Raw genomic sequence first — 14,095 nt, 5'->3', positions numbered from 1 at the left:
TGTACTGTGAACCTTGCTCGTAAACTCCACTGCTAGACAGGCACTGATCCAGCCTGCCCTGGAGGTTCAACACTGTCTTGGCTTGAGCAAACACTCTGCAGACTAATGTTATTTTTGTGTAGAGTAATAATACGGTTGTTATGTTTCATATGTTTAAGCTTATTTGAGAAGAGTTTGTGACGTGATCAACTTCTTGAATGTTCTCAAAACAATTAATGAAGTATTCTGTTATCTTGGTCCAATAACTGAGTTTTTCAGTATGGTATTATACTGTATAATAAGCTGTTGGTGTTATGTTTCTGCTACTGTTATGTCTGTTTTAAAACTCAGGTTTAGAGTCTGTTTCACTCTTTTTTGTGTTGTTAAATACAATTGTTTTGTGTGATTTCTAGCGTGATTGCTGGATTGCCTGTTGTAAGTACTGCAGAAGCAAAGATTTCACATTATTCCAGTGTGAAAAGCATGTTGATGACAGGAGTTCTTTGTGCGCTATGTGAACAAAGGTCAATAGGCTAGAACTTTTGCGTTCCAAGCTAAACGCAGCACTATGTCCATTTTGCCTTACCTCTATAGCGTCCTTCTAGCTCTGTTTGTATTGAATCAGCTGGCTGGCAGGAGTGACACAATAGACAAACAGGTATAATAAGATGTGTGCAAAGTAAGAGACTGGTTCCAGAAAAGCTAATAATGTGAGGAGCTTCTTTAAGGACTTTCTTCACCACAGCAGGGCAGGCAGTTTGTTTCCTCAGGCTGTTGCTCTTGCTGTCAGGTGAAGCTTGGCTGAAGGGACCCTCTGAGGGAGAGCCAAGCTCTCTGAGAGACACTCAGATTGAGTGCCAGCATTGTTATGAAACTGGAATTATTTGGTTACTTTAATCTTTTTTTTTTTTGCTCCTCACCTTTTTGATATTTAAAGCTGTTAAGACAGGTGGCTGGAGCTTTTATGTGGTAAGGGAAGTCTTCAGAACACTGCAAGGTACTGTATTTAGGTTTTGCAGTTGGCAGGTTCTAAAAACACCAGTAAAAGCACAGCAGCCTGTTTTTCCTCATGTATTTGTTCTGCTTTTAAGTACTATGAATGTTCTAAGTAGATTTTGCAAACATGGTTGAAAATATTTAAAAAATGTAGCTTTGAGTATAAGCACTCTTAGAAAGTTACTCACTGCACATGACCCTAACTTTTTCCCCTGAAGTATTCTATCCTGTATTCTTGAAAACATATCTAAGTGCTGAATTTTCATTGCCATTTTGACAGTAGGAAAGGGATTTTTTCTCTCTGAAATGCAGGCTTGATTTTTGGAGTTGGCATTCCAAGTTTCATCTGGGAAAATGTCTCATCAAGAGATTACTGAACAATTGTGGCTCCATATCATATTGCTTATGATCCGTCCCTTGTTCTTTCTATACATCCACAATCCCATTATTGTAATTAAAACCAGTGGGTCTAACCCTAACCCTAAACATGTGGGTCCTACTTGTTCATGCAGCATATTAGTTGGATAAGTACAAGTGTGCACAAAAAACATTCTTGACGACACAAAAAAACCCCAGAAAAATCTGATTAATAAACACATTTAATTTTTTAATTAAACAGAATTTAATGTCAATTCTGAGCACTATTTTAATCTGGGTTTGTGTTTTAATAGATTAAAATTAGGTTTTGTTTCAATTTAATTCCAGTGAAGATTAAATTTAATTTGTAAACATCTTTTACAACCACCGAGGCAGAGATGGGACCCCCCTGTTTCTTCAGGACTCTCATTAATGCAGTACGACACCTCAGGTATGTCCCCAGTAAAACCCAAACCTTTGCTTAGAAGATGGATTTTCTGGCTTAAGATTTTTCTATTAAAACATCCTCTTAATTATCAGCCTTTCAGTTTTTTTTAGTCTTCAGACCTTTGAGTCTTCAAAACCTGTAAAAAAAGGTTCTTAAATGTGTTACTACTACACTTACAAAATGCATCAATGTTTCTTACTTTTTTTAGTCTTTCTTAACTTATTTTTTTGAAGAAGAATAAATCTTGCTGTATTAAATGTTTTTGTGTTAATTTCTGAAAACTTTATAACTAAAACAGACAAATTCCAAAAAGACATCACAAACCTTAATTATTTTTCTCATTTGGCAGCCTTAGAACAACACTCTGACAGATGCTCTTGGTGTTTAAGTGTCCAGGAAGGGTCAGAGAATGGCTGTGTTAATTATCACAGCCCTCACATATATCAGCTGCTAGCTGCTAGCTGCTACAGAGATGGCTCTTCTGAGACACGGGTTTGCTAAACTTTGTATGCTTACTTTAAATGCCAGTTTTTCTGATTTTGTTTGGTATCTTGTCAACAATCCAATGTGATTGTGAGTTTTATTTCAAGAAAAAGAGAGGACTATTGCTTTTTACTCTTCTTCTTTAGCAGAAAGAATAGTGCATCATTATTTTTAAATCATATGCTTGTTTATGCAGTGTTTCATTTAGTAGTGTCTGTTTGATTGTGTGAAGGGCTAAAATCAGTAATGGTAGAGGTAAACTCCAGAGTGTCCCCAGTGCCAGAAGCTGTGTGTAAATGTTACATCATGTTTTATAGTGCGACATCAACACAGCAAATATAGCCCAGATGCAAACATTATGAAAATAAAAGAGCTGTTTGCAATTGATTAAAAATAGACCAATCTCTACAGTAGGTCCAGCTGTTTGCTGAAACAGGCTGCTTGTTAAGGTCTTTGAAGGTCTCTTCATCTAGAAGAGAAAAAATCAGACATTTATTGCATCTAATCTAAAGCAGATCTGTTGAATTCAAAGTTCACTGAGTTCAGGCAATCAAGGATGAGTGATGCAATTGCACTAATGGATTATTTATGGGAAGTGGCTCTTTAAATATAAATGGGGGACGCTACAGTGTGTGGCATTAAGAACATAGGCTAACAACATATTACTGAACAAAACTGTTATCTTTTCATTGTTTAACTTTATATTCATTTTACAGACATAATTAACATTAAGATTGGCTGTAACAGCATTAGCTGAAATCTCACATGGCCTGTTTAAAGCAAATCCATGTGCAGAAATACAACTGGGTAGCTATTAATATGTTGGCAGTTTTGTTTTAATCCCACACTTTTATTGGAGTTAATTACCTAATCGGTTAGCTCAGGCAGATATTCTCAGGGCGTGTTTAAAGAAGGGATTGCCTGCAGTAATTCTTCTCAGAACCCACTCGGCTTTGAAACTTACTTAGCATCACTTAGAGGTCTTTGTAGAAGGTTTTACTGGGTCAACAGGGATTGCCTTTCATTTTTAAAAATTAAACCACTTTAATGGATATGCACTTCATAAGGAAATCCCCCACCCTTACCCTGGTGAGCTCCTTACAGACTGGTGATGAGTATTTCATTTCCCTTAAAAGATTTCAAACACCGCAACTACACAGCATTTGGTCAACATATCTTGGGAAGTCTCAAAAGGCATTTTTAGGATTTAAAGTTTTGTGTGCAATCAAGCTTTTCAGCTGTTAAATATATATCATATTTATTATTCAAATTAAATCTGGTTTTTAACTTTAACAAATGCTTGGGATCATGCTTGATTTGTTTTCAACACAGCTTTTGGAGTCTCTGTTTTCTGGTAGTCATTACCTTGTGTGTTCTAAATCATACTGCATTGACTTGTTTGCTCTTCTATTTTGACAGTTTTCTAGTATTATGATCAGTAAGTGGAAAAAAGTATAATGTAGGGTGTTTTGACTAAAAAATAACTTAATCAATGCAGAAAAGAGGGCGATCATTACAAATGTTTTCATATTCATGTACAAGCTGTAGTGGTTTTCTGCTGTTTTTCAGTAAAACTCAGTTGCAGCAAATGAAATGTAACATCTGTAAAGTGTAGAACAAGCCCTTCCAGACACAGATTTACGTGACTAAAGCCTATTGAGTTTCTTTAGTCTCCCCTCTCCCACTGAGTGTGCAGAGCCAGCACAATGCTCAAGGAATAGATGAATTAGACAAGCTGATTTACGCTCCCTCTGCACAGCACCTGCTTCTATTGTTTCCCAAGACAGGGGAACCTCCTAGGAATGTTATAAAACAAGAATGCTGTTTTTTAAGAAAAGGTAACCATTGTCTTTGGGAAATGGCTGGATGTTGAATTAAGCAGTCAATAGAAGTAAAGCTGACAAAATAAAAGCTGCCTACACGAACAAGCAGGTTGCTCATTTGCTAGAACCTGGCAACAGCATATTTTGATATTTGCTTTAGTGACATATTTGAGGTATTTATTGTGGACTTTTTATAGATTTTTAAAGAAAGATTACCTAAATCAGAAAAAAAATCATCCGTTTAACTTTTAAACCTGTTTGATAGGATTGATTCCATAGTTGGTCCTTCATGTCTATTAATCTAGTTTTTATTTTTCACTTTCATGTAGCAGATCTTATGAAACTTCTTTTCTAAGAATAGAATTTTGAAATAATGCCTTGACTAATTTAAATTTGTAAAACCTCTTTTAGCAGCTCCACAATATAGGAGGAAACACTGAGCGAGTGGGACAGAAAAGGTTATCAGTGATATTTGGAGTTTCATGTCATGTCTTTGCAGAATCAGATTTGCAGCTTTTTTTCTCTTTGGGTGCTGCCTTGACCACATGGATGTCTGCCAAGGCAATATCTGTGACACCCTCAAACAGGTCTATGAGTCATGGAGGTCATTAAATCTACCCAGCTCTGACACTTCATTTCCACTCAGCAGACCGCTCAGTTACAAGGCATCTGACCTCGCTGGGGAATCCTGGCCTGGCAGCAGCAGCAGCTTGCTTCATGATGCATGAGCTCACAGGGAGAAACAGCTTGTAGGGGGAACACGTACAACCACTATTTTCTGAACTACTGTATGTTGTTTGCTCATTAATTCACATGCCCGTTAACCGAATGTTGTGACTGAATGGCTACCGTTCTTAAATTTGATTGCCTGGACTCCTTTTGGAGATCAATCATGCTGGAAAAGGAAATGTGCATGAATTGAATCTAAAGCAAAGATGCAGTTTTAAGAAAATGAGAATGCAGTTTGTGCTTCAGGAGCATGTGTCTCGTTAGATTTTTATTTTTTCGAGAAGGACAGGAAACCTTTGCTTTCGTAGTGTGGTGTTAAAAGGAAAAGTGTAGAATAGCTGAGGAAAAAATGTTCTTGCAGAATAAGATGTATCAAATGTTTTGAGCAGTTTACACACTGTAGTTGAAAAACAAATTTTGGAGTCTTAATATAAATAAATTCATGATTAGTACATTCTGTCTTGTGTTTGAATTTAATACAAAACTTCCAAGGCAAAGGCAAAATCATTGCTTTACTTAATCTATGCAAGTTACTTAACAAATTGTGGTTACTGTCACATAAGAATGTATGTTCATGAATATTGACTGCCTTGAAACATTAAGCATCATCAGATCTAATATTAAATAAAATATTACATTACAGATTGTTGTCTATTTAATGAATCAGCTGTGCATTTTGAAGTGTATAGAGTGTGCGTGTAGGCCAGTTTGATAACCTATCAAACACTGTCATATGTATTAATATCTAGCACAGAATGGTTATGGACAGGTGGTAGAATTTACTGAGGTGCACCCTGAAAAGCAAAGAAATGTTAGTGTCTTCCCCTTCCTGAGGAAAAGGAAGAGGTCATTGAAGTCTGAGATCTGGTGTCTTATTGACCTTCAGTACTTCAGGCTTAATCATAAATATGAGTTTTCTGCTCTAATTGTAAAATCTTTGCATACTAATTACTGTACAAAGCTGAATTGCTTTTCCTCCTTCATTTGAATCCAAACAACCCATCTGAATCCACAAGAAGCCAGCGCACAACGCAAGCATTGAAGACACACCTGTTGTTCCAGGCAGCTAAGACTTAAAGAATATCCATTAAACTGGATTAATTGAGAAGCCGAGGTAAGCATCAGTTCTACATGAACAATTCTGCTGTTTCGTTTTAATGGATAATCTATGCTTAGTAGTTAAAGACAATCACTGTGGAGTCTGTTTAAATAATCTTAAAAACAAATAACAGCCCTTCAAAATCACTTCTCAGCTATGTAGTTGTGCTTCCTTCATGAATGAAGGAATAATTTTGAGTATAAAACAGAACCTGATTGTAGGCACAATTTCACTTTAAAATTGAATGTTTATTGCCTCTCCCTCATTTGTCAATGTGATAAATTACAATTATCGTTGTTTTTTGGGGCACTACACTCTGATACATTGCTCTCACTATATACAATTTATTCAGGCATTCTTTGTATTTAAAATTGTTAAATATTTACATTAAGGTCTAAATTTACCATTTGATCAATTTACACAAAAAATCTAGTTATTTTATTGTTTAAGTACCATGTCTGCTCCTGCAGTCACAGAGAACCTGTGTTCTAGCATGAACACTTTTGAATACGCCGGGGCAACAAAATAAAACCCCTAACACATAGCTGAAATCTCCCAATAGTTAAAAAATGTTAAATATGTAATTTGCACCAAAATCAGCAGTGATATTAAATCTCATACTAAGTTACATTTTCTTGCTTTTTAAAATTTATATTCACCACACAGTATGGCAGATCATTGAGGGTTAGACATCAGGCAATTTCTCCTCCTCTTCTGGAAGAAGACCCATTTCCTTTAGAATTTTTTTTTCCAGCTCCAGATAATTCTCATATCCTTTCTGCACCTCTTCCTCTATCTGCTCTGAGGATTTCTCAGGGATTATAGGTTCCTGCTTGAAAGAAAAATAAATCAAGTTTGAGGATCTCCTTGAATTTTAAGTACTAAGTACTGGGAAAATATTTAAGGTTGTCCCCTGTTGAACAATAAATGGAAACCTTAACCATGTATGTTATTTGTTATTGCTTTTAATGTTAGTGGCTTCATTAAGTGAAAACCAGTGATTTTCTAAGTAAATATCCAAGGGCAATATATTTAATAGGTTTTTCAACTGGGAGTGGGCCTCATTCACATCTCTCACCGTTTTTTTCCTCTGTTCAGCCGCCTCCATATCTTTGTTTTCTTTTGCTCTGAATTCTCGGCGTTTCACAAAATACTCAAGGTGGCTGACTTCTCTCTCAAAGTAGCTGCTCATACTGGATTTCTGAGGATGAAAGTTAAGATCTTAAGCGACAGAAGACACTTGATCAGGTTCTATAAACATGGACCGTAAAACATAAATCCTTCAGAAGTTGACGTGAATGTGTGTTAACATTAACACATTTTAGAGTCTTGTTAAAACAGATTTTATTATTATATATGAAGAAAATAAAAGTTGGCCAAAACTATCACTTATGTCCATTGAGTATCATTGTTTGCATTAGGGACAAAGAAAATTGATATAAACTTAAAACACTTAAGATTGTCATTTGTGTTTTCTAAAGCACATAAATGTCAGCCTTTTCAGTAACAGCACAAACACAAAGATCACCCAGTCTGGTAGGTATTATGTCCAGCACAGTTACTGTTCCTCCAGAAAAGCTGGGAAGTGAATATGCTGTATTGTAACTTTGAAATTATTTTTGTCATAGTAGCTTATTTCATAGAAGAAATTACAAGAAGACAAAGAGATGACAGATTAAAAAACTACAGTCCACTTTATTTTTTTTCAGAGCTCTTCTCTGAGCCTCTGTCATGAAGCATGAACACTGCATGATCTGTGAATTGTGCTAGCTTTATTTAATTCTGTACATACTAAGCTTTACTAAAATATCCAGTACAGTAGTTTGGTCAAAATCTAAATAATGACAAAACAAGCAAATAGATATTAAGGGACAGCGTGCTTAATACTTTAGTGTTAACTTAATGGGCTGTGGAAATAACGAACGCTGTCACAGAACATCCTCAGTTGTGAGGAATGAACCATGGAAGCAGCTGTAATAGTGAAGCTAGGGCTGAGGAAGGGAAGCTAGAAAAGATGCACACAGCCATGGCAGGGGAGCAGAACTGCAATGTTAGAATTAGAAATTCAACCTCTTCACAAACTATAACACCATTGACTTACTTCGTTGCTGGAAGGTCTGCGCAGAGTCCATGGAATCTCCAGAATATGCAGTGTACCTAGCTCATCAGACACAGCCAGAAAGTGCTGCTTTGCTGGTTAAAAAAAAAAGAAGTATAGCATGTGCTCAGAACAATAACAGCAGCAGATTGAGTAGGTAAAGTATTAAGTGGAACTCCACTGAGTCCCTTTTCAGCTACTGGGAGTGGATACTGCAAAGCAAAATAATTAAAAGTGTTTGTCAGTAAAATTATTCCTAATTGTTTCACTTTTTTGTAGCTATTTTGTAAAATATTAAGAGTATAAGATAAGATTTTTGTTTTAATGCAAACTTGAATAAAGTGATAGGTACAATATCTAATTGAGGAGGAAGGATACAGAAGTTTGCTTTAGTTGAAAACAAGTGTTAGGAAAAGATGTCAAATGTATCTGTGACTAGATGTCTAAAGAAAATCTTAGAAATGTGTCAACACTGCTAGTTACATAAAGAAGAAAATTTATTTTTCTTATGATATTGTATATTGTTCACATTATATATTTAATATGTTCATACTGACATGTGTGAGACATTGTATTGGGCACCAGAATCAAGAGTGTTGGTCTGGTTATTCACTTGAGCAACGCAGGCAGATGAAGTTCAAATTGTGAATTTTTTGCTATTTTTCCCACAGATAGAATCTTTCGGAGTCAATGGTTATTCTCAGTAGAGTTTTGCCTGAACTCATGGTTAATTAATAGATAAAGTATGACAACTTATAAATCTTTAGCATTTTCATTTAGAGCTATTGATAAAAGCCTAAGAAGAGCAAATTAAGAGAGAGAAGGACAATGTGGCAGCTGCATAAAGAGTTTCCAAGTTTTTTAACTCACAAGACACAATCCAGGGTTTAATACAAGTGATGGAGGCTGTTGTTATGTTTTGGGTTTGGGAAGGCTCATGTGTTTTCTCCAGCAGATCCCAAACCTCGATATTCCCATCTTCTTTCCCAATGAAAAACACCCCTGGCCTGGAGAGAGACCAATGACCTACCGTGCACCTCTTTTTGGAACAGGAGGATTGCAGGATAGGACCACTCTGAAACACAGGAACCAAGAATCATGTGGCTGACACCACAGAAATACAATGGAGCACAGAGAGAGGCAGACTGTCAGACTGACCTGCACCGCTCACAACAAGGACTTTCTTAAAAGCTTCTTACAAAATCCTAACTAGTTTGAATTCATCACTTGTTTAAAGTTCATAGAAGCTGTACTTACAGTAAGAATTTTTTTTCAGCAGCACCTTGTACATTTTTATTGTGTTTGCTTTTTGTTTGATTACTCTAAGAAAAAGATGAGTGAAAGTAACACTCAGATAACTTCATTAGAAAATAAATTAGATCAATGTGGACCTTATTCAACTGACAAATTTGAAATTAAAACAACTTTAAATATTTTGATTAAATTTAACAATAAAAATGTATTTAGCTAATGTCTTTACCAAAACATAATTTACATTCAAAGTATTTTCTAAGTTGTAAAAAAATAAATTCCTCTCTACTTAAATAACTCTTAGTTTTTAGGTTTGTAACTTGAACTGAAATCAAGATGTATCCCAAGGAGCCTGGTGACGAGCAGCGATGTGAGTTAGCTTGCTGAAGCCTGTTAAAACATTTTTGCATTTGATTTGATATAAACAACAGTGTCCTGAATAAGCAGATTTTCCTAGAACCTACCTGTTTGTCTCTGACCATCTGCACAAAGAATACATTTTTTAACTTGTTCAAATCTGCTTTTCTTTTTAATGTTATTAAAAATCACTGAACCATTTCCCCCTCAGATTCTTATGTAACTGAAACTGATTAGAAAAGAAATGAGTTTTTATGTGATAGTTTTGTTTAAATAATTTTGGTCAAACTGTTACTCTGGAAAAAGCATATTCTGTTATGAACTGAGTGCATTTCTTCAGAATAAAAATTAAACACAAACTAGAAGACATGATTATAAACTACATGGATGAGGCAGTTCTTTATCCAGAGAACTGTGGGATTATGGAACAAATTACCCAAACAGTTTACTGAAGCCAATACTCTGACTGATCCAAGCATCTCATCCAATTGTTTCTCAATTAACTACTAACAACCAGATGAAATAGATGGACTGAATGATTTGTAGATCAGATTTGTAACCTTTTCTCTTTTGTTAAGGGTGTTGTATTTTGCTTCATGATCTTCATGAATGATACCAAATGTAAACTCTTTTACTTAGGTCTTGCCATTAAAAGACTGATTTGATCAAATTGGAACTAAGATATAGACATAAGACAATGCCTCTTTACGTTTGTGAGTGCATACACTGTCCTCCGTAAGTACTGCGACAGTGAAGTAAAAAATACTATTTCTACTGTACACTTATACAATTTGGGTTTGAGATGAAAACAATATGTGGCAAGTACGGAATGTCACCTTTTATTTCTGCACATACAGGTTTTAACTTCTTAAAATAATACCACTTCTGTGTTCCATCGCCCCCATTTTAAGTGAGCATAAGTATTGGGACAAATTAAATCAAAGCAGTCTAAAACTTAGTACTTGTTTGCAAATCCTTTGCACACATCATGCCTGCGACCCACTGACATCATCAACCTCTTGACCAGCCAATAAGTCTGGAGTTCTTTTCTTGTACACATGCAGACAAAATGTTTGTCCACTTCTGAAATCATTCTACTGCTGCAGTCATTACCTACATGATACCTACATAAAGATGAGTGAGCCAGTTCCTGCGGAAGAAATATATGCCAAACCTATGGCATTATCTCTGCTGTTTCATAGATGAAGTGGTTTGGATTGTCTGCAGTTCATTCTTTCCTTCACACTTTCACCTTGCCATTAACCTCTATCAAAGTGATCTTTCTCTCATCTGTCCATAACAAGTTGTTCCAAAACCCTTTTAGCTCATCTCTGTACTTTTGAGCAAATTGTAGTCTTGCCTTTCTATTTTTGGACCTGATGAGAGGTTTGCATTTTGCGGTGTAGCCTTTATAATCCTCCTCTCTAAGTCTTCCGAGAACAGTAGATTGTGATACCTTCACCCCTTGCACTGTGGAGTTTGCTGCTGATTTCAGCGGCAGCTGCTTAAGAGTTTTTCTTCACATCTCTAGTAAATTTTCTATCACCAACTGCACGTTTTCCTCAGCCAACTTGGTTGTAGCTGATTACTAAGCACACCAGTCATTTTTTTTTCTTTTCAAGATATTCCAAATGTTGATTTTTCTATGGTCAGTTTCTGTGCCATGGTTCTGATTGAATTCTTATTTTCTTTTAGCATCTAAATTGCTGGCTTCTCTTTCACAGACAGTTCTGTAGTCTTCATGTTGGTTTAGGCCTGCTGACTCCAAAGGCCAACACCAAAGGGAAGAGAAAAGGCTCAGTCCAACACTGCACACTCACACCTCTTTAATGTGTGCACAATCAACATAACAGTAAACACCTGATCAACAAGAAATGCCTGGCAGACATTTATTTCAATACTTATGCTCACCTCAAAAGTGAGGATTGAACTCAAAAAAGTGCTATTATTCCAAAATGGTACATATGGAAAACATAAAAACAAAAATAAAAGGTGACATTCTATAAAATGTTTTGCCCCACATTCATCTTTTCATCTGAAACCTGAATAGGTTGATTATACAGCAAAAATAGCAATTTTGACTTCACTGTCCCAATGCTTATGGTGGGAACTGTATATTTTTTATACTTACAGTATGAGCAAGATACAATTGAATTTTTCAATTTTCAATGAGATGAAAACCTTAACTACCTACAGTAACATTGATAAGTAAGTTTTTAAGCAGATGTACAGCAGGGAAATAAAGTGCAAGACAGAAAGAGGCCTATATATGTACAGAAGTTATTAATGGGTTTATTTACCATGACCCCTTCCTTCCAGATGGCGAAAGTCCAGCCTCCCACAGACAGTATGATATCATTGAAAAATGGAGACCTCTTCACTGTATGGACCGGACCATCATGGGCAACAAAGCGATGAGAGGGTTTGGAACCTGAAAAGAAAGATCACTGATTCTGTAATGGAAGACATACAAATATGAACTTGTCTTTAACAAAAAGGCAGCAGTTTTGGGAAAACTCTTTAGGGTAGATTTTAAATAACACTCCCATATACAGCATTACTGTATATTAGTTTCTGTATACATACTCGAGCAGATAAATCACAGTGTGTGAGTATACAAAACTTCATTTCAGATTAAAGCACATTATAACACCTTTTAAATCCCTTAGTTGTCTGGATCCCAGTCAACTTATGGCACCAATATACACGATTTACAATGAAACCTTTAAATTCCTTAACCCCTTTTTAACTGTGCCAAATCAGGATTAGTAGGAGAAATTCATTTTCTTTTTAATTACATTTAATTGCACCTAAATACCTAACTATTTTCTGAACAACCATAATAGTAAGAGATGATTAATATTATGTAAACGTTTTGTGTTTTGGGTATTATGCCTGCCACTGGTTTGCATATTTTCCACAAATTTGCAGATAATATTTTAAAATGAGTGCATTTGTGGGTACCCTCAAGCTTCATTGCTTGGGAATTTAATCTTGGTATTAAATCAAGAGTAATACATTGATTGTTTCAGGATACAGTAGGAATATAGGCTGTACTTTTGTGAGCAGTCATTACTCTACATAAATACTGCATGTACTGTATACTCCTGCGTTCTTCCTGAGACAAAGTTAAAAAATAATTTAATTTTATAGTGTGTAAGAACTGCACTACTCTATCTGAAGTTCTAAAAAATTAAGTTACAGGCAGCTTTCTATTTTGTTGCATTTATAAAATGGCTTTCAGCTCAGAGGATCTCAAAGTAATTTACATATGGTATTACATACAGGAGGAGATCTGCTTCATACACATTGAAATGCATTCTGACTTGGACTGAAATTTATACCTTCCAAGCCTTTACAGCACAACAAAAATGTCTGGTTACTGACATTAAAATGGAAATCATAAGAAAATTTTGGTAATTGGAAAGCACCATTTGTTTTCATGTTGTAACCCTCCCTTATTTAACAGAATTTGATAAAGGACAGCATAAAACATAACAAGATTCATGTTACAATGCCAAAGAGATCTTGAGGAATTCTCATTTAAGGTTTTCTTACAAAATTCAATATGGCCAGTACATCAATCTTGGCCATGACAGGAGTGTTCTGTATGCACAATGTCTTCACTGTTGTACAGTATGTTGTACTTTCAAAATCATGGAAATCCAAAATGGGGGTCATACCATGTGATCTAAATGCCATATTTTCACTCTGTTGCAGTTCTGTGTACTGTATGTACCACTATAGTTAAATGCCACCTGCAGGCTGTTCGACATAACCACCAATATATATTTTTAAAATTATTTATTATTATATTCTTGGTCAGTGTGTCCAAGATCAGATATTTAGTCAGATTTTTGAATCCTCTTTAAAAGTTAAAAAAATCATTTTGATTGGTTGGTTTAAATGGTGTTTATTTGACGATTTTTTTAAAATTCAATTTATTTTAACAGTCATGGAATCAGTGCATATAGACAAAGGAAAACTTACTGATCATTTTTCCAGAGTCATTGTCCTTTTCCATCTTCCAGTCTGTATAAATGAGTTCTCCATCCTGAAACACAGTTTATTCCCTGATCTTCAAAATATTTGTATAAAGTGTATTAAATTTAATTTTGTACAAATTAAATTTATTTTATTAGATTAAAATATCTGTTTTCTATGAATGGAGAGACAGCTATAGTGGTGAAAGAACTTACTTCTGTTCCAACAAAGATCTGGGTACTGACATCATCCAGTGTTTTCAAGTGTTTAGCTGAGGGAACCCTGAGCATCCCATAATTGACCCCTCCTTCATTTTTTTCCAGATTTTGGAGAGATTTGTCTTCAAACCCAATTAAAAGAAACAAACACTGTAAGTGTTCTTTTCAAGTAAGCCTTGTACACAATTACAATAAGCAACTCAGCAGACTCACTAATGTGATAATTATTAATATAAAAAAAAATTAACCAGAACCAATTTATATCTGGGAATA

At 35.3% G+C, this 14,095-nt stretch overlaps 2 protein-coding genes across 4 annotated transcripts in view; one reads left to right on the top strand and one right to left on the bottom strand.

The window, feature by feature from the left end:
* Nucleotides 1-5,994, top strand: part of syde2 (synapse defective 1, Rho GTPase, homolog 2 (C. elegans)) — a 46,928-nt gene extending 40,934 nt beyond the window's left edge. The window contains exon 7 of the mRNA XM_088597646.1: nucleotides 5,832-5,994. Within this exon, the coding sequence (XP_088453772.1) occupies nucleotides 5,832-5,857 (26 nt within the window). The 3' untranslated portion in view covers nucleotides 5,858-5,994. The remainder of the gene's footprint in view (nucleotides 1-5,831) is intronic.
* A 147-nt stretch (nucleotides 5,995-6,141) lies between these two features.
* dnai3 (dynein axonemal intermediate chain 3) overlaps nucleotides 6,142-14,095 on the bottom strand; it is a 29,959-nt gene continuing 22,005 nt past the window's right edge. For 2 of the 3 annotated variants that reach the window (XM_088597649.1, XM_088597651.1), the window contains 7 exons: nucleotides 13,820-13,944; nucleotides 13,611-13,674; nucleotides 11,921-12,051; nucleotides 8,883-9,087; nucleotides 8,016-8,107; nucleotides 6,993-7,115; nucleotides 6,142-6,746 (listed from right to left, as the gene is read on the bottom strand). In XM_088597649.1, coding sequence (XP_088453775.1) covers nucleotides 6,600-6,746; nucleotides 6,993-7,115; nucleotides 8,016-8,107; nucleotides 8,883-9,087; nucleotides 11,921-12,051; nucleotides 13,611-13,674; nucleotides 13,820-13,944 — 887 coding nt within the window. In that variant the 3' untranslated portion in view covers nucleotides 6,142-6,599. The remainder of the gene's footprint in view (nucleotides 6,747-6,992; nucleotides 7,116-8,015; nucleotides 8,108-8,882; nucleotides 9,088-11,920; nucleotides 12,052-13,610; nucleotides 13,675-13,819; nucleotides 13,945-14,095) is intronic. The other variant, XM_088597650.1, reaches the window with a different exon arrangement.

Source organism: Lepisosteus platostomus, chromosome 11, assembly GCF_059453375.1.
Source record: "Lepisosteus platostomus isolate fLepPlt1 chromosome 11, fLepPlt1.hap1, whole genome shotgun sequence".
In the NCBI taxonomy this organism is placed as follows: Eukaryota; Metazoa; Chordata; class Actinopteri; order Semionotiformes; family Lepisosteidae; genus Lepisosteus; species Lepisosteus platostomus.
The sequence above is the reverse complement of the archived record's forward strand: the minus strand, read 5'-3'. Positions and strand labels throughout refer to the sequence as shown.